The sequence below is a fragment of the Pelobates fuscus genome, chromosome 4 (assembly GCF_036172605.1).
Source record: "Pelobates fuscus isolate aPelFus1 chromosome 4, aPelFus1.pri, whole genome shotgun sequence".
NCBI lineage: Eukaryota > Metazoa > Chordata > Amphibia > Anura > Pelobatidae > Pelobates > Pelobates fuscus.
Window position 1 is genome coordinate 168,023,277 of NC_086320.1, and position 20,248 is coordinate 168,043,524.

The 20,248-nt window shown below is 38.9% G+C and overlaps 1 protein-coding gene across 1 annotated transcript in view; it reads left to right on the forward strand.

Annotated features, from left to right (window-relative positions):
• The window catches only part of F13A1 (coagulation factor XIII A chain), a 98,131-nt gene that overhangs the window by 41,814 nt on the left and 36,069 nt on the right, over positions 1-20,248 (forward strand). Inside the window, exons 7-10 of the mRNA XM_063451759.1 lie at positions 1,427-1,601; positions 6,050-6,188; positions 10,899-11,002; positions 18,121-18,209. Coding sequence (XP_063307829.1) covers positions 1,427-1,601; positions 6,050-6,188; positions 10,899-11,002; positions 18,121-18,209 — 507 coding nt within the window. The remainder of the gene's footprint in view (positions 1-1,426; positions 1,602-6,049; positions 6,189-10,898; positions 11,003-18,120; positions 18,210-20,248) is intronic.

Below are 20,248 nucleotides of genomic sequence, written 5' to 3' on the forward strand. Positions count from 1 at the left end.
ATTATAATATAACTTGGGAAATGACTCAAAAGAGTAGACCACTGGTAATGAGACTGGACAGTATGGTCCTGCATCTCAGTAGGTAATTGAAATATGAGGAACAGAAATAATATTTATAATTATAACTGTTTGCAAAAACATAAGAGGAAAAAGTAATGTGGTGTCCGCCTGTGCAGGTGACTACATTGTGCACACAATAGGCCTAATGCCAGGCTCAACCGATTCCCCTGGGTGTTGAGAGCAAGGTGCTGCCCAGTAAGTCACTATACATGTCTGCAGACATGATCCACCGTTGTGGATCCAGCTCCAGGCCCACACAAAGGATGACCCAGTCACTCCCAGGACTTGAGGGCTCTCTGCGTTGAATGTCTTCACCCTCTGGAGGCAGCATGAGGGACTGGAATTTGGTTGGCGCTTTGTGCTGTGACTCCTTACTCCCTCCCGACTATCCCACCCAAGTGCCTTTACTTCGGCGCTTATATCCATGCTGCTTGCGTCTCCATGCTGCGTGGCGGATGCGCCAGGATGAGCCTGCAGACCTGATCCAGGGTACCACAGCTTTGCCCACATGAGCAGCGGCAAGGGCCGGTCATTTGATTTCTCCAAAATTGAGTACATAGTCGGTCGAATGCCTGTAAAAGCGGGTCCACATTGGTGGGTGACTGTGGGTAGGCATGTGTCACTGTAGGTTCTGGTGGTGCTGCCATTTTAGGTAGTAGGCCACAGTTCTCCACAACTTTAGTTTGTCAGTGTCATGCGGGCTAAGCCACCGTGATATCCCCCACCAGTCTAAAGGGGCTCTAGAATCAGTTTTGTGTTCGCCAGCAGGTCCAGGCTGGGGGATCAGCCATTTCTCCCCTCCATGGAGTATCCCAAGAATCTAGGCCACAAAAGATTTTCAGGTCACGGTGCTATGTGGTGGAGTACCCCAGAATGCAGGGTCAGGTTGCTTCACATTTGAGCGATCACTGAAGGTATTATCCCATCATTAAATAGTGGAATTTAACCTTTATGTGAGGGGCACACACCATATGCATCAAACCACCATGATGGCCAGGCCCTGCCCCCCAGGAGCTTGTATGTTTAACATACATAAAAAATACATAGATAACCATTATCATTTGTTAAAGTGTATCTAGAAGTCAATTATATATAACTGATATATTGCATAGATGAAACCATAATTTTTATTGATTTCACAGTGTATAAATCTTCCAAAACTTCCAAAAAAAGCTCAAATACTAGCGTATTCATATTCTTCCCAGCTATCCATCCTTAATTGTGTATCATTGTACGTCTTCTTTAAGAATTTAATGAAACCTGACTTTTCTGCTATACCTTTTAGTGAGTTTTACAGTGACTGTGATGCAATGATGGATTTTGAGAATGAATCTTATAATAATGTTCACTTTGTTGTCTTATCCAGATAAATGCCCGCGATGACGATGGTGTAATTGCTGGCAGTTGGAATAATGACTACACTATGGGAGTGTCTCCATCCGCCTGGACTGGGAGTGTAGATATCTTGGTTGAATATCACAGTTCTGGTCTGCCTGTAAGATATGGGCAGTGCTGGGTCTTTGCTGGGGTTTTCAATACATGTAAGTATATAATAACATCAAATCATGATCATTCCCTTTTCGTCCACTCTAGCATTCCAAAAAGAACAAACTAGTAAACTTTTTGTTGAAATCATTTTATAAATGTTTCACGTTTATGCATCCTGCTGAGATTCACAATAGCAGCTTTAGAAGGTCTGATAATATTTGCATTACTATGAAAGAATTGCTAGTACAGAAGTCATTAGAGATGTCCCGAACGGTTCGCTGGCGAATAGTTCCTGGCGAACATAGCTTGTTCGCGTTTGCCACGGATGGCGAACATATGCGATGTTCGGTCTGCCCCCTATTCGTCATCATTGAGTAAACTTTGACCCTGTACCTCACAGTCATCAGACACATTCCAGCCAATCAGCATCAGACTCTCCCTCCCAGACCCTACCACTTCTTGGACAGCATCCATTTTCGATTCATTCGGAAGTTACATTCTTTTTTTTTTTTTTTTTAGATAGAAGTGTGTTATATTTGAGCATGCTAGGCTGAACGTGCGTGTATCATGGCTAGTTGCACTGAGGGTATGAGTATATAGCAGTACATTGTTCTGAAAGATGGCTGTCATGTTTAGGGTGTAGATTGCACGTTATCAACTGTGTATTTATATCAGCAGCTCCACCACTAGTTATAAATCAAGTGTGAGTCGCCCCATGAGATGAGACTAGTGAATAACATAATACATGAACGGTTAAGGTAAAGTCATGTAAGGAACTACTACAATAAACTCTTTAGGAGGTGAAATAATGACATGTTTAAACACTTGCTACTTTACGATTAGTTAATGTGCAGAGAGCAGTTCATGTGATCAAAGGCATGGTGTGGAGGATCGGCTATAGTGGGACATGCTTGGCAGGCTGCTGTTTACTGCTTGTGCTCATCCGATCCCTTCTCGGCGCCGGGTGCAGACCCTTGGAGTCCCTGATACCTGGAACAACAAAGGCAAGTCTCTGGCTGAGTGCCGGGTTCGCGGCTTTAGGTGGTTGAAGCTTGTTTTGTCGGGTGGTCGGATCTGTCCCGGTGGTGCTTCACGTCCGGTGCGGGATTGTGGTGGCTTAAGGTGGAGGCGAGTGCTTGACGTAGGGCAGGCTCTGCATTTCTGTTTGTGCCTCCGGTCCCGTCTTCGACGCCTTTTGCGTTGGTGGATTTTAATGGGGACTGCTTCGCTTAGCTGTGGTGGAGCGGAGGTAAGTAAGACTGTCGAGTTGCTGACCGCTATTAATCATGTCGGGTCGGTCAGGTAGGTGCAACATTGCTGGGTCATCCCCTTCACTTGTTGATAGCTGCTCACACCAGTGCAACTCATATCTGGTGTAACAGTAGTGTACATTTAAAAAAAAAAATACAGGGGTCTTGTTGTCACCTTTCGGGGACCCTTGGTGTTGTATGTGGCTGGGTGGAGGAAGAGACCTTCAATGACATTAGTGAGGACAAGGAACGGGACATGGCTAGCTTGGTATCCAATCTTGTGCAAATGGGGAGTTTGCGGTTGTGCAAATGGACTGTTTGCGGTTGTTTGCGGTGCGTTAAACGGGGAGTTTGGTCTGTCACTGTGAAGCGGGCGTAACCCTTACACTACCTGATCGATACAACATCATACCTGATTTTTTAAAGCACGTTATTCCAAACAATTTAGGAATGTTAGGTGATTTATGCCCTTTATGGATTAAACCCAGACTCTGCATCAACTATGTAATTTTCCATGGGAGTTTTGCCATGGATCCCCCTCCGGCATTCCACAGTCCAAGTGTTAGTCCCCTTGAAACAACTTTTCCATCACTATTGGAAAAGAGTGGCCAGAAAGATTCCCTGTGGGTTTTAAAAATCGCCTGCCTATTGAAGTCTATGGCGGTTCGCTCGGTTCACCCGTTCGCGAACATTTGCGGAAGTTCGCGTTTGCGAACGGAAAATTTTATGTTCGCGACATCTTTAGAAGTCATATCTCATATACTTTTTTGACCTCAGACATACATTAGCAGCATATGTTCATAAATAAATGACTATTATTGAAGCACTTGCTGCAGTTTTTTTATGACAAAATATGACTAGTTATGTGTTTATAGTGACACTATACATTGTGTTTTAAAGTGGTTCTTTTACTTTATAGGGTCTTTGCATATTTTGCTCTGTTTGTATTCTGGTGGCCATGGGGGACAAATGTTGATTTTTACTTCTGTAAACCTGTCTCTTGTGGGCGCCACCATCTTCTTACTTGATGTCCTCTTCAGCTGCCAGGAGCCAATATCAGTGCTCTACTCTGGTGAATGCGTTAGAGTACATCACAGATGTCTATCGAGGATTCTGTGAGACCGCATGAATCTTTGTCAAGCTTAGGAAAAATACATAAGATAAAGGAGTTCCTTTTAATATCTTTTGACTGGGACAGAGTTTCACTGAAATTCCAATAGCATTTCATAAAGATTTTATCAGAACCACTTTATGTTTATTAGAAGCAAAAGTGAAAACCTCTTAGGTGAGTCCTACACTATGCAATGTGTTTTTAACTTTTGCTTCTACAAACATACAAAATGAATCCAAACTCCCACTACTCATGGGTGACAGCAAGTACGATAGTACACATCAACCCCAATACATTCAATACAAACAAAAAAACAAAAAAGTTACTTTCCGCTATCCCAAACCCCTATGAACATTTAAATAACTTAAGTTTTTTAGTATCAGTCCAATGGTTATTTAAGTGTAAGCTCACCTGCCACGTCAAGGCAAAACCTCTTGGGTGAGTCCTACGCTAAAAATTCACCTTGTTTGAAATAAGCACATGAGACCTAGTTGTGGTCCTCTCTACTATTTGTGGCCCTCTCTACTTAGTATAAGCTCAAATTTTAAGTATCGTTTAAATTCATTTTAAGTTACAATCTAGTTATCAGTCATGGAGGGAGCCAGGTGTATCTCAAGATGTGTTCGTACTACTCTTAGCAAAATTACTCATTCCCAAAACATACCTAGTTGTGCCCCCAATGACTTAATTAAAGTCTTGGCTGAAAATATTGTTGCCTAAATAATGCTGTTGAATGAAACTTGGAAAGCATAATGTTCATAGATACATTCTACAAATATACATGGACATTTCAATATATTTTAACATGGTACCAGGTTCCATTTTGATATAATGTCAGGTGGGAGCATACTAAACCTAGCCACTAGTCAGCTATTGCTGCCCATTTGCCACAAAAGGCGCTTGTGAAATAATAGGGGGAAAATAGTCCCCCTCCCAGTGCCCTCACCCATGGGAGTAGGGTGGGGACTTTTAAAGAAGTAATGGTGGTGGACTGATTACTGTTCACGTCATTCCTACCCATGTCCAGCGGGTCGAGAATTGTATTGTGTTGACATGCTTAAATCCCACCTACCAACAATTGTGGTCTGTGGATGGGAGCAATTTTAAGATTTAGTGGTGAGAGCCTAGTGTCCACCATCGGCGTTGAGTGGGGTTAATAATTAATTATACACTGTCATTGCCAACCACCTCTAAATAATGGCATGCCCCCCTTGGGGGGCTAGGTTTCCAAAAACCTACCCAAATAAAAATAAATTACCATACCTACCTCTACTCAATCTAATAATAGTGAGGTGAGCAATTAAAGAAATAATTGTTGGGAAAAAAATTACACTACCATTAGAAGTTTTCTTTCTTCTAATTCTTATTATCTTCAGTTTCAAAAAAGGCCAGATTAAAATTCAGAATCCCTGATGTAGGTATTTAAAACAAAAAGAGACCTGATTGGAAAAAAAAAAAAAAAAAAGAATTGCTGGAAAATTTGAAAAACATAGTGCAGTAAAATGTAATCCACACTAAGTCAGCTATCGCAAATGCAACATTGCAAAATGAGTAAGAGAGTACTGATTGGTTTGCTAATAAAAAGACCAATAAGCCAACCAATCAGAGCTCTCTGACAGCCAAGTCTTGGCTGTCAGAGCGCTCTGGGGACTTTGCTAGCAACTTGGATTGCAATCAGGCATATAGTTTAAAATATTTTAAAATCTTAGCCTGGATTTAATTAATTAGGTCCTGACTTTAGCCATCCAGTGGTATTTGGTCTGGTTGAAATCCTGTTTGGGCCTGAATTAAGAAATCTGTTGAATTTCATAAACAATGTTTGGATTTTGCAGTACATCCCCATTTAGCAGCGAATTGTTTTACCCTGTTCGGTACAAGGCCATTCGGACTTTTGTGAATAACCTTGATAGCCTATTATCCTCTTATCTAAGGCATGCATGGTGATTTTAAATTCTCATATTGTAATTAGTTAACAAATATTGCTATTTGACTTATCATTACTATGTTAGCATTGAATTAAAAATAAATTTCTTGAAGGATGAGCAATAATCTTTGCCACCTCTAATTACTAATCGTGGTGATGATTTATTAGGTAAACATCTGATAATTTATGAGTTAAAAAGTTTTTTTCTTTTCATAGTTCTTCGATGCTTGGGAATACCAGCACGACTTGTTACCAATTACTTCTCTGCTCATGACAATGATGCCAACCTCCAAACTGACGTCTTCTTAGATGAAGATGGAAAAACTAACACCTCACTCACTAAAGACTCCATCTGGTAGGTGACACGTTATGTATAAGTACAAAATTTGGACGTTTTTCTTTTTCTGTTTGTTATACTGATTTCATCAACATAGTGTAATCTAAATAAAAGCACAATATACATACACAAATCAGTACACAGACAAGAAAAATCTGCTCAGAAACACAAAGTAGTGCAAAATCTAGATAACTAAATAACTTCACAAAAGATAATACTTAACTAAATATGCCCACATAATTAACTAAATATGCCCACATAACCTCACACCTTATACTGTATGTTTAGGGGGTTGGTACATTGATGGCTTATGAGATTGTAGTCTTTTGCTTATATATTGACTTCCCCAATCTTGGCAGCTAGGAGATGGGGCAGGAGCATGAAAATCAAAAGTGAAAATTTGCCCCTCAATCACCCTTCTTCCCTAATACCGAAATCGGGAGACCTGTGTAAGCTGAACAAATAAGAAATAATGCAAAAGAATAAAATACTTAAAAAGTTGTACTTTCTACATACCAAATGCTCATCAATGCAGAGCGTAAACCTGCACTATCGTTTTCTACTGGTCAGATAATACCGTTTTTAGTTCAACTTAATCGGAGGAAACAGCCAGTTTATCTTTAAACTTCATATAGAATGAGGCCATAAATCTGCTACATTATAACAGCTATTAAAGACCGACTCAGTGGTGTCTGATTATATTCTGTCTAATGTTATCTGCCGTCATATTTTCATTGAGAAAAAAAAAAGCAGTGTTCTTGCACTGTTATCAAAAATGCAAGATTTGTAGGTAGATTTCCTTGAATAATTCTTTCCGTATGCCGGTGCCTCATTATATTTCTCCATTGACAAGTTTTCCTTGATCCGAGAATTTATTCTTGCTTTGAAATGCCTTGTTAGACAAGCTTTAGATCCTTCTGACTTCTTTCAGTTTCTGTTTTTGCCCATTATTAATGAAATGGTCAGAGTTTAACTATTCTGTTTTTTTACTGACATTTTTATTGCTGATAAAATTTTACAGATCAAGAATACATAAGTGGGTACTTGAATTAAATCAGTTTCTTCACACTTGGCAGGGTGTAGATAATTTAAATAGCAAATGTATCTAGATACTTGTAATAGAATAGCGTATGTGCTTGATGTATACTGAATAGAGATATCATGGAGACTAAAAGATAAAAAAGTAAGCTGTCATTGAAGGATCACTTTCTCCTGTTGCTCTTTTCATTATAATTAAGCACAGGCCTTATTATGAATGAGTCTAAAATAAATACCACATTTGTCACGGACGTATGTGACCTTACAGCTAAACAAATTGTATTGTATGACATTTTCCTTCTAAGGCAGACCAATTAATCACAGGTTTTAGAAACATAGGGCTTGTTGCAATGCTTGAAAAACCAACACCCAGTAGATGTTTGCACATAGAAAATACTGATAGGTTTCCATGACCAACACGAGTTTATGGTTTGAACATTACTCACATCTTCATCCACTAAAACCAACCACAACTTAGAGTTTATCATTTTTCAATTTGGATGACCTGTACATCAGCATAAAAAAAACATTTTTCAATGAATTACCATACTAACTCCACCAGGACATTATGAAAGGTTTGCACAGTGCATGTGCACTGTACCTGAGATTGTCTAAACAATTTAACTTTGTGTTTCTATGCACCTGATTGCCACTGACTGACTCTCCATTTCACACGTATTTAATGGAATGCAAAAAAGTATTCCTAACTCTATAGTATGCCCCTGTCCCTGACTTTAGGTCCCCCCTCCCCCTACCTGCAAGCATGAAAAGAGTTAAAAACCCTTTTTTTTCCACTTATTTTAATTCCAGCGCCATGGTCCCTCACCATAGTTCCTCGCCACTGGTTCGGTCTCCTCCTGTCGTGATGTCATCCCCATGGAGAACCTAATGCACTTGCATGAGTCATGCTGCTCATGCATTTGGCCTATCCCATAGGAAAGTATTGAATTAATGCTTTCCATGGGGATTTTGAAGATGCTCTACATCCTCATGCAAAGCGTGTATACGTCCAGCGTTGTTTTACTGAGTTAAACCCTGTAAGAAGCCAGGAAGCTATTCTAGTGGCTGTCTGGAAGATAGCCGCTAGAGGCTGTCTTAAAGGACCACCATAGGCACCCAGACCACTTCAGCTTAATTAGGTGGTCCGGGTGCCAGGTCCAGCCAGGATTAACCATTTTTCTATAAACATAGCAGTTTCAGAGAAACTGCTATGTTTATAAATGGGTTAATCCAGCCTCTAGTGGCTGTCTCATTGACAGCTGCAAGATGGCTTCCGCGCTTCTCACTGTGAAAATCACAGTGAGAAGACGCCAGCGTCCATGGGAAAGCATTGATAATGCTTTCCTATGGACTGGCTGAATGCGCGCGCGGCTCTTGCCGCGCATGCGCATTCAGCCGAAGAAGAGGAGAGGAGGCGGAGAGGAGGAGGAGAGTTCCCCACCCGGCGCTGGAAAATGAGGTAAGTTTAACCCCTTCCTCTCCATCCAACCCGGCGGGAGGGGGACCCTGAGGGTGAGGGCACCCGAGTATGTTTTCCTGGCACTATAGTGGTCCTTTAACCCTGGAATATAAACATTGTAGTTTATGTGAAACTGCAATAATTTACATCACAGGGATAAGGGGACAGGGACACTGCACTCAGACCACTTCAATGAGATTATGTTGTCCAAGTGTTTATAATGTCCCTTAAAATGTACTTAAATATAAAATAGTGGTTATTTTAAAGAGTTATCAGGAAGCTTTACAGTGTTTGTCGCAGCAAGCACTACACATAAAATCAACTGCCCCTCTTGAACCCAACAATGAGAGGTAGATCTGAGAATATTTGTACAGTAAATATGCATAAATATTTTAAATAATAATATATTCTATTTTTTTTCATAATAATCTATAATGCATTTTACTATATTGTTTATTATTATAGCGTATTTCTCAAAATTACACAGAAAGAGAGAGAACGAGAGAAAGATATTCCGTGAAACAGGTGCACTCTTAAGACTTTCTTGTAGAATATAGTTTAGTCCTGAGAGTGCATCTGTTTTGTGGAGTTTCTTTAAATTATTGTGGAGGACTGCACCCAGGCAAGTGCATTTAAATGTAGAGTGCCAGGTTTATATTCACTTATATTTATCATTCCAACGCAGTAACGCAGAAAATAAATAAAGGACAGAAATACACCTTAAATAAATATGTAACATCCTAAATTCAAAAGACACTACTAATTGTGTAAAAAAAATACCAACTTGAAACAAACACAGGAGGGGAAACACATATGATCTCCCAAACTTTATGTGAGACAATTGCTCTTTGTTATAATTATAGGTTTGCATTTGAGAGTACTATTGATGGCATGCTGTTGGTATGAAGTTTTGCTTTTTAGTACACCTCTTTCTACCTTTTGCTGTGTATATAATTTAATCTATCGGTATACCATCATATATTTTTGCTGTATTTTATGTTATAAATATTATTATTAATACATCTTGTAAATATTATATTTTTTGTGATTATATAGTTATATACCTGAATAATTTGTTCTTACTTTTGTGGCTTTTCATACTTAAATTATAATATTTACCAAAAGATCTTCACTTTGTGGTTTACAATGTCACCAGTTACGTGAAAGTAAGGGAATTATAATACAAAAAATAATGCTATATAAATACTTCCTCTTTTATGCCTTTTGCAATATTTACACAAAACATTCTTAAAGGGTAAATGTATGTCACGTTATACTTATTTTATTACTTTATATTTATTATACACTTTTTTAGATAATACAAGTTTTTTTGTGAATGAACTATGATGCTCTCTTGTTTATATCACTGTACTCCCCTGTCCTAACTGAAGCTACCCCTAACTGTGCTTTCCTGGGTGACTGTACATTTTGTATTTTTTTTAACTTAAATTTTATTGTTAGTGTTTTTTAGACATCATGCAGAATTTAATCCATTACAATGATGGAGTCTGTTTTTGTTATTTTTGGTTAATATACATTCTGACTTTTGTGTATGCACGAAAATGAGAAATGTGCATTTGATAATGATATAGTTTAAGTCACTCCTCCATCATTCACATAGAACTTCAATTGGACTCACCATCATGGCCTTTGAAAGTAAAATAAGAAAAAAAGGCTACAGGGCATGATAAGAGTGTCACTAAATAAGAAAAAAAGCTGGAGGAGAGAAAGGATCAACAGAAAACAATGATAAACAATAGGGAGAAATAATAGAAAAGTTCTAATAACTTGCATTCATTTACCATGGACTACGTATAAGAAATATAAGAGGCTGATTTTGAATAACTAATTAATTAAGGGATACCCTATGCAGCACATGATTACATAGATTCGCAATACTATTACTATAAGTAATAACTGATAAAGAAATAAAATATAATCTACAGCGCTGTGTAAAGATAGAAAGAGCATACACATTATAAGATCGTTGCAGATACTGTGAATCAGACAGTGCAGACACCTCTGCTCTCTGTAGTTAACAATCTAGATGGTTTAAATTATGTTACTGTTTGTCTACCTCTGTGTAAACAAAAGGAAGACCTTGCAAGGACTGAAGCTGATATTTTTTATTAACAGAGCAAGTGTATAATGCTCCATGCCGTGTCTTTGTAAATAGATGTGTAATTCAGTTAGTTTGTCTCATCTGTTCTTTTTTTTATTCTCGCACCAAGGAATTACCATTGCTGGAATGAGGCCTGGATGACACGGCCTGACCTTCCTGTGGGTTTCGGGGGATGGCAAGCGGTTGATGCGACACCGCAGGAGACCAGTGACGGTTAGTGTTGAATTCTGATTTCTCTACTTTCTGTAGGCTGTATTTGCAAAATAAATCCATCATCTATTCTAAGGGTAAATGATGTTTATATATTAATAAAACTACCGTTAATATGATAATAATTTATAATAATAGTAATAATAATTTGTGATTTGATTAGCGCTTTTCTCCCTGTGAGACTCAAAGCACTTTACAAATAAACAAACATAAAGACATAAAAGTTAGGAGTTTCAAAAGGTCAGATGAGCGGACTGAATGCCTAATGGAAGAGGTGGGTCTTTAGCTTTTTTTAATAGTCTGTAAGGATGGTGCCTCTCTGATTGCACACAGTAAAGAGTTCCAGAAAGTAAGGGCAGAGTGGCTGAATGCCCTGGAACCCGAGTCTGTCTTTATTCCTGGCACTGTGTCAGGGTACCTGTTGTCTCTACCTCAGAGGAGGTGAGATACTTAGACGTTCATCCTCTCAGAGGGGTTGACTCACTCGTTCCTCGCAGTTCTCTCGGCCGTTTACACGCCGGCCGCGAGGGACCCGCTTCCTTTTATGACGCGGCGCTCAGTAGCCGACGTCATGACGACAATCCGTTCCGACCTGTCAATCAAGCCCCGACCACGAATCAGGACTCGTCGGGGGCGTGATTACCTATCTAGAACCAGGGTATAAAGTAGGGCTTTATGCATTTGTTCTTTGCCCTGTCGTGGTTCTAGCTTGTCTAGTCACTCAGTGCTCTTGTTATCTATTTATCTCTTTGGTTTTGACCCGGCTTGTTTGTTCTATCCTCCATACCTCTATTACCCTTTGACTCGGCTTGTCTCTTACTTATCTGCTCTCTCGTTCCCTCGACCTCGGCTTGTCTCTAGACCATTCTTGCTTACTCCTTACGTTAGTCCGGCCATTCTAAGGTCCGGTATACGTACCTACCTCCTGTTTGTACTTTGCGTGTTGGATCCCTGTCCCGATCCTGACACACTGACAGGAGGGATTTGCTGGCTGACCGATGTGAACTGGATGGAATGTAGGGTGTCAGGAGCTCTTTCAGGTACTGTGGGCCTTGATTGTTTAAGGCTTTGAAGGTCAGCAGGCCAATTATAAAATATGTTCGCCATTTAACCCGTTAACGCCGTTACGGCGTTCCATGCCGTCCCGCATTTAGTGGGCTTTAAAGCCGTTGCGGCGGCATGGAACGCCGTAACGGCTTTGAGCCCTGGAGCGCCCGGGATACTCACCTACCCGGCGCTCCGCTTCGGGAGGACTGCCTGACAGCCCAGGCAGCCCCCCACAGCAAATCAGGCCCCCGGGGGCCATGTGATCGCTCTCAAAGAGCGATCACATGGCCCCCTATAGCTGGCTGTGGATCTGCCAGCAGGGGGACTGTCTAAAATATTAGGTAGTGTAAAAAAAAAAATATTAGACAGGTTATAAAATAAAATAAATATATTTATATTTGACAGGTTATAAAATAAAATAAATATATTTATATTTATATATATACGTATAATTACAATAATAAATAAATAAAATAATAAAATTAATAAATAAAATATTGAAACAAAATGTAATATAAATATATATACATATGTAATTTCATTCTAACTGTATTTTGTTGTTAATATATATATATATATTGGTAACAAAATACACTTAGAATGACATTCTATATATATCTATCTATATATAAAATGCAAATAACTGCAAATATATATATAGATAAATACATATAATTACATAAAAGATTACATTAGTATACACGTAGAATTTAAATACCTATAAATGCATATATATTAAAATTCTACGTGTATATTTAAGTAAACTTTTAACATAATTAGGTGATTTGATTAATTAACATTTGATTGACATACCTGACAACACAGGGAGAAAGTGCAGAGAATTTAATTCGCAAGCACTATATTTGACCCTGTAACTCTCCAAGACACCATAAAACTTGTACATGGGGGGTACTGTTTTACTCGGGAGACTTCGCTGAACTCAAATATTAGTGTTTCAAACTGGTAAATTGTATTTCAACGATGATATTTTAAGTAAAAGTGACGTTTGTTTTTTGCATTTTTTACAAACGATCGGCACTTTTATGGACTATATTATTGTTGTAATATGTTTTACTGTTTTAAAACACTAATATTTGTGTTTAGTGAAGTCTCCCAGGAATAACAGTACCCCCCATGTACAGGTTTCATGGTGTTTTGGAAAGTTAGAGAGTCACATATAAGGCTTGCATTTCATTTTTTTGACATTGAAATTTGCCAGATTGGTTATGTTGCCTTTGAGAGCGTATGGTAGCCCAGGAATGAGAATTACCCCCATGATGGTATAGCATTTGCAAAAGTAGACAACCCAAGGTATTGCAAGTGGGGTATGTCCAGTCTTTCTTAGTAGCCACTTAGTCACAAACACTGGCCAAATATTTGTTTTTTGATTTTTTAACACAAAAACAAATATGAACGCTAACTTTGGCCAGTGTCTGTGACTAAGTGGCTACTAAAAAAGACTAAACATACCCCACTTTCAATACCTTTGGTTGTCTACTTTTTCAAATGGTATGCCATTATGGGGGTAATTCTCATTCCTGGGCTACCATACCGTCTCAAAGGTAACATTACCAATCTGGCAAATTTCTATTTGAAAATGGAATGTTCTATATTTGACCCTGTAACTTTCCAAAACACCATAAAACCTGTTAATGGGGGGTACTGTTGTACTCGTGAGACATCGCTGATTACAAATATGTGCATTTTTGTGCAGTAAAACCTAACAGTATTATGACATTCACAGCTAAAATGTCAGACGGAAATACAAATTTTTTAAAAAAATCTTATTTTCTCACATTTTTTTAAAATTTTATTCATATCGAATTATGTTCCATATATGAATAGTTAATGATAAATTAAAGCCCTGTTTCTCCTGAACAAAATGATATATAATAAGTGTGGGTGCATATAATATGAAAGAGGGGAACTACGGGTGAACAGACAGCGCAAATTCCAGTTTTTGTTCACGTTTTGTTTTGATCAGAATGTGCACTATTGACTCCGTCCTGAAGGGGTTAATTGGAAGCCAATGCAGGGAGTGGAGAACAGGTGTTATATGGCAGGAGCGAATTTGATTGGTCAGTAGTCTGGCTGCGGCATTTTGTACTGTCTGAAGGCGATGGAGTTATATTTCTGGGAGGCCCAAGTAAAGTACATTACAGTAATCTAGCCGACAGGATACAAATGCTTGGATTAATGTTGGCATATCATCCCGTGGAATTAAGTGTTGTATCCTGGCTATGTTTTTCAGATGAAAGTAGACAGATTTTATTACAGAGGACATCTGCTGTTTAAATGATAGTCCAGAGTCAATAAGCACTCAGTACCTTTGATGAACTAACGATTTCAAAGCCTCCACGCTCCAGACCAGTTGGGTGATCATGGGATATTTTTGTTGCCCGGGGTCCCCGGGGTCCCCTCACCAAGAGTAACTCTGTTTTGTCCGGGTTCACTTTCAGCCCACTAGCCATTCTATGAGGTCTGCTAAGCAACTGTTAATGCGGCAAGTTTGGTCTGTGGTATCTGGAGCAAAGGTGAAGTAGAGTTGTGTGTCATCATCGTAACAATGATACCTTAGGCCATGTCGCCTAATGATGTCCCCTAGTGGTAGCAAGTAAATTGGGAATAGCATGGGAGACAAGGTGGATCCTTGTGGAACTCCGCAGGTCAGTTCTGTTGGTGCCGATGACCTTGACCCTGATGTTACTCTCTGTGATCTACCAGCGAGGAAAGATTTAAACCAGTTAAGGACGGAGTCTCCCAGACCACAGATGTGCTGCAAGCCCTCTATTAAAATCCTATGGTCAATGGTGTCAAATGCAGCTGAAAGATCCAAGGATTAGGATGGAGTAATAAGCGCTGTTTTTGTGCTGAGGCGGCATCTGAAGCCTGACTGGAAAGGATCAAATATGTTTAAGCTTGATGGATGGGCCTCCAGTTGAGTTGCCACTATTTTTTTAATTATTTTCCCCAGAAATGGAAGGTTGGATACTGGTCTGTAATTAGCCATGCAGTCTGGGTCTAATAAAGGTTTCTTTAGGAGTGGTTTTACCATGGCTTCTTTTAGAGGATCTGGGAAGTCTACTGTCAGACAACATGATGCATGTTGACTGACATTAGTCTGCCCTAGTAGAGGCACATACAGCATCTTGTGTGTATACTATAATAGCAGTTAGTTAAGATACCTGTGGTATAATTCACCATCATAATTTTATGCATTGTTTAGTACCTACCAAAACCAAAAGTGGTGCAAGGAACGACAACCAGTGAACCAGCATCAGGGTTATGAGCACCACTAATGCACGTGGAGAGCTAAGCCTAACCCATCTGGTCTGATCACACAGAAGAGCTACTTTAGCTGAAGTTGCCAAGTGATACGTAATAGAAAGGTGCAGGAATACACCGTGCATTGCAATTTTGCAATTTTCCGTGTATTGGGCTGCATAACCGCACACTAGTCAAAGTGCCTTATGACCTATGACCCACAACGAAAGTGCCTTCAATATTGAAATGAGAGGAAGAACTGGACTAAGGAGCAGTAGAAGAAGGTTGCGTAGTCTGATGAACCATATTTTCTTTTAGATCAGGTGACTAGCTGAGTACATGTGCATCATTTACCTGCGGAAGAGATGGCAGCAGGATACACTATGAAAAGAAGGCAGGCATGTGGAGGCAGTGTTATGCTGTGAGCAATGTCCTGCTGGGAAACCTTGGCATTCATGTGGATGTTACTTTGATATGTAGCACCTACCTAGAGAAAAAAGTGCCTCGTAGTCTATTCCCTGAAAAATGCTCAACTTTTATAGCAGGACCTCAAATGTTTTATTTTTCTTATATTGTAAATGAGCGCTAGTGGCTTATTGTTTTAGACACCTATTTAAATGGGTGGTAAATTAGAATTTTAGGCCATGCAATACACAGCTAAAATATTTTGAGGGGTTCTTTATTTTTTTTAAGTCTCCCCTGTTCTTAAGTTAGAGCTTAGAGGGTGAACACACATGTTCGTATTTAATAAAATACACTAATTGGCCAAAAGTATGTGCACACAACTGCTAATTACCAAAACAACTTTATAATGCCTGTGCATTCCCCCTGCCTATTTCTCTGCCATTTGTGAGTTAAATCATACCTTCCCTATGGCTGTAACTCACACTGCCTCCACATACACTTCCTTAAAAAGTCTACATTTTTAGCTTCTCTTATTGCACAGTGTGTTTAATTTGTAAAGTCATATCTCCTGTCTTATTAATAGCCTGCTACCTCCTGCAGTTGCCTCATGTGTGTGATTAAAGTTCAATTCAACATAGCGGAAGATAAAAAATTTCTAAAGTAAACACACTGTACTCATTGAAAATGAAGTCGTATTTCCATGCAGGTTGTGCAAGTCATGTGCAGGGAGGTGTGGCTAGGGCTACATAAACAAAAGGGATTTCGCTCCTAAACAGCAGAGAAATTATCAGTTAGACTGTAGCGGCATAATCTATACACCAAAACAACTTCATTAAGGTTCTGGTGCTTAGTGTTCCTTTAAGATTCAACACATTTGAAATTGATATCCATTACAAACCATAGCTGGATTTGTCATATTTTAACCTATCTTCTCATGGTTTGAACCAGGTACCATGAAGATATTTAGCTAGAACAAAACTCCTCAACGAAGTAAGTGTGTTATATCCAAAAAGTACTTTACGAATAGAATATAGCAGCTCTACACTCTAATGTGGGATACCGTCTTCCCCACACAACACAAAAATATAGACACCTTCCAAGGGTACAAGATACACTTGTACATATAGTGGAGCACTAAAGTGCAAGGGTAAGGGTAATGACTTACCCCTGTTTGTAACAGGTATATACAGTACAAAATTCAATACATGAAAAACAAAAGAATACAAATATAGTGTAGATGGTAAAAATATTCCAAAAATAAATACGTAAAGTCAGACCACTCAAATGTAATGGAACCTATATACATTGGCTCCGTATATCAGATGGCTATGCTATTAGGGCAGCATCACACCACTCCTTCATAGAGCTATATCCTCCAATAAAGAGATAGAAAGACCAATAAGGTGTAGTATGTCAATCAAAACGATAACCAATATGAGGTAGATATTGAGCTCACCTTATCTAGAGCCAAAGGTCAGGGCTCTAAGGTATAAAGGTATGGTGCCACTATAGAGGGGATGGCACTTCCCCAAAAAAGAAGATTCCCGAGGCTGGATAGTATATCTTAAAATACTAAAACAATTTATTAACAAAAAAAGATAAAAACTGTAAAATAAATAAAATAAATACTGTCCACACTGTATCTGGATATCCAAGGTCAGCCAATACACGTTTCTTCAGTCAGTCAGCATGAAGATATTTGAACAAGTTTGTCTCTTTTTACTAAATATACAGTAAGGGAAAAAAGTATTTGATCTCCTGCTGATTTTGAACGTTTGTCCACTGACAAAGAAATGATCAGTCTATAATTTTAATGGTAGGAATATTTTAACAATGAGAGACAGAATAACAAAAAAAAAAAAAAAAATTCCAGAAAAATGCATGTCAAAAAAGTTATTCATTGATTTGCAGGTCAATGAATGAAATAAGTATTTGATCCCTTATCAGTCAGCAAGATTTCTGGCTCCCAGGTGTCTTTTATACAGGTAACAAGCTGAGATTAGGAGCACTGTCTTAGGGAGTGCTCAGGGAATTATCCTAATCTCAGCTTGTTACCTGTATAAAAGACACCTGTCCACAGAAGCAATCAATCAATCAGATTCCAAACTCTCCATCATGGCCAAAACCAAAGAGTTGTCCAAGGATGTCAGGGACAATATTAAAGACCTAAACAAGGCTGGAATAGGCTACAAGAGAGAGTTCCGGGCTGCCTAAGTCGTGTGTGCCGGGTGTTTAACAAGCCCAAGTGCAGATTACTCAGTATGTGCAGTGTTTCAAGATGAAACCATGAATAGTGGGGTCTGTATATTATCTTAGGGTGTGTAAAAATGACTTCTTAATTACTTACCTGTATATTGTAATAGTATAGAAAACATATCTTAACCAGTTATTCTCTCCTTCCTTAGGTATGTATAGATGTGGTCCGGCATCTGTTCAAGCTATTAAGCATGGTCATGTCTGCTTCCCATTTGATGCACCATTTATTTTTAGTGAGGTAAGCTGTTTGTTACAATTATCAATCATTTATTTCATGCACTTTTGATTTCTACACAAATGGCCCATACTTGCCATTAGACCTTAATCGGTTACTCAAACTCTTTTTTACAATAGTTTTTTTTTTTTTTTTTTTTGTCTATAGTGCCAAGTTTGGCTTTATATAATAGGTCTCCCCCTTTATTAAAGATAAATCGCTAAAATGTAATTTCAAATGTTTAAAATTCCTGACGTCACTGTGCATCACTGCATTCCGCTTTGTGGTTCAATAAAATGCTCATCATCAGAAGTGTTTGATTAGGCCTCATGCATGTGCTCTAAGCCAGCAAAAGGGAAAGGTGGGTGGACACAGGGAAATTACATTTAATTTTTTTCTAGTTCTTTAGGGAGATTGGGACAGCGAGAGGAACTTTAATTAAAACAGGTAGGGATGGAGAGAGGGGAGACAAATTCTTCCTTTTGCATGGTGTGCCTGCAAGGGAGAAGTTAATTACATTCATTGCCAGTGTGCACTGACGATGGACGTAATCTTTGCACAGAATTGACATTTGAGTTCCAGGCTGTGTGTGGCTGTATGTTTGTATCAAAGTGTGTTTGCATTGCTGTATGTATGACTATGTTTCTGTATGAGTGCGTCAGTCTGCATCACTGTGTGTATATGTGGCTGTATAAATGTGTGTAAATGTGTTTGTATGATGTGTGCCTTTGTGACTCTGTGGGTTATATTTAAATGTTTTGAAATGTAATGGTTTGATAAATCTGTTGCACCTCAGAAAAATGGTGTATATTGAAAAAAATTATAGTTAGGGTGAAAAAGATGAGACAGATGAACAGATGACTACTACAGCTTTAACATTTACATATATTTTTTTAATTTCATTAAAATTAACACACAATCACACATAGCCAAACACTATAATGCTCAGGCAACCCCCACTCATCAATTCAGCAACTACTACATAATCACACTCAGCCAACCTTCACACAACCACACTCACCCAGCCTCCACACAAAACACACAGTCTTCCTCAAAAAACCTCCACACACAATCACATTCAGTCACCACATATAGCCTTCCCAAACAAAACCACCATAAACAAGCACACACATATGCATCACATTTAGCCAACCACATATACACCCCTTGCACATTATACACAGTCAACCACAGAGGAACACATCTCACACATATCTCAATCAAACACAGAGGAACTCTGAACATAACTGAGTTTTATTAGTATGGAGGTCTGTGATACACTTAAACACTGTACGTTTTACAGCCAAAAAAAGTTAAAGCGCACACACACACCAAACAGGAGTGATTACCTGAGGTATAGCAAATAGGTATCTCCTCCTTAATACACAATGATAAGGTTTGACAAATGGAAAATCCCTATACAAAAAATATAAATACAGAGAAGGACATAGTGCAACCTGTATAGTATATATACTGTAAAGGGAAAATTTGAGATGAAATCACTCACACTTTTTTGAGCCGTTTAGAAGTAGGCTCAGGACTTATACAGCTTTCATGTCACTTAAATGGGACATGCACATTTCCTTGAATCCTCAGGCCAGTTCCCCTTAGGTCTCAATGATCATCAAGTTTGGAGTCAGGAGTCAGGAGTCAGGAGCCAGGAGCCAGGAGCCAGGAGTATCAGGAGAAGTAGTTTATTTTAACAAATAGTTAAAAGATAAGTAATAAAAAGCAATATTGCACACACAACGCGTTTCAACCAACTGTATGTGGTCTTCCTCAGGTGCTCTTCTAAATTACAATGGATATACCACAGTTTATATAGGGGAATCATTACATGCTTAATCATTAAATTCACAACACTTGTATAGGTAATTACCCTTATATGGTCCGGACCGGATGTGGTCTGCCACCTCCAATATGGCTCCACATCCGGTTCGGAAGGGCACATTAGTGGATCCAATACTCAATATGCATTATAAAAAACACTCAGTATAAACAATACCGTATTTATCGGCGTATAACACGCCCCGGCGTATAACACGCACCTCATTTCCAGAAGG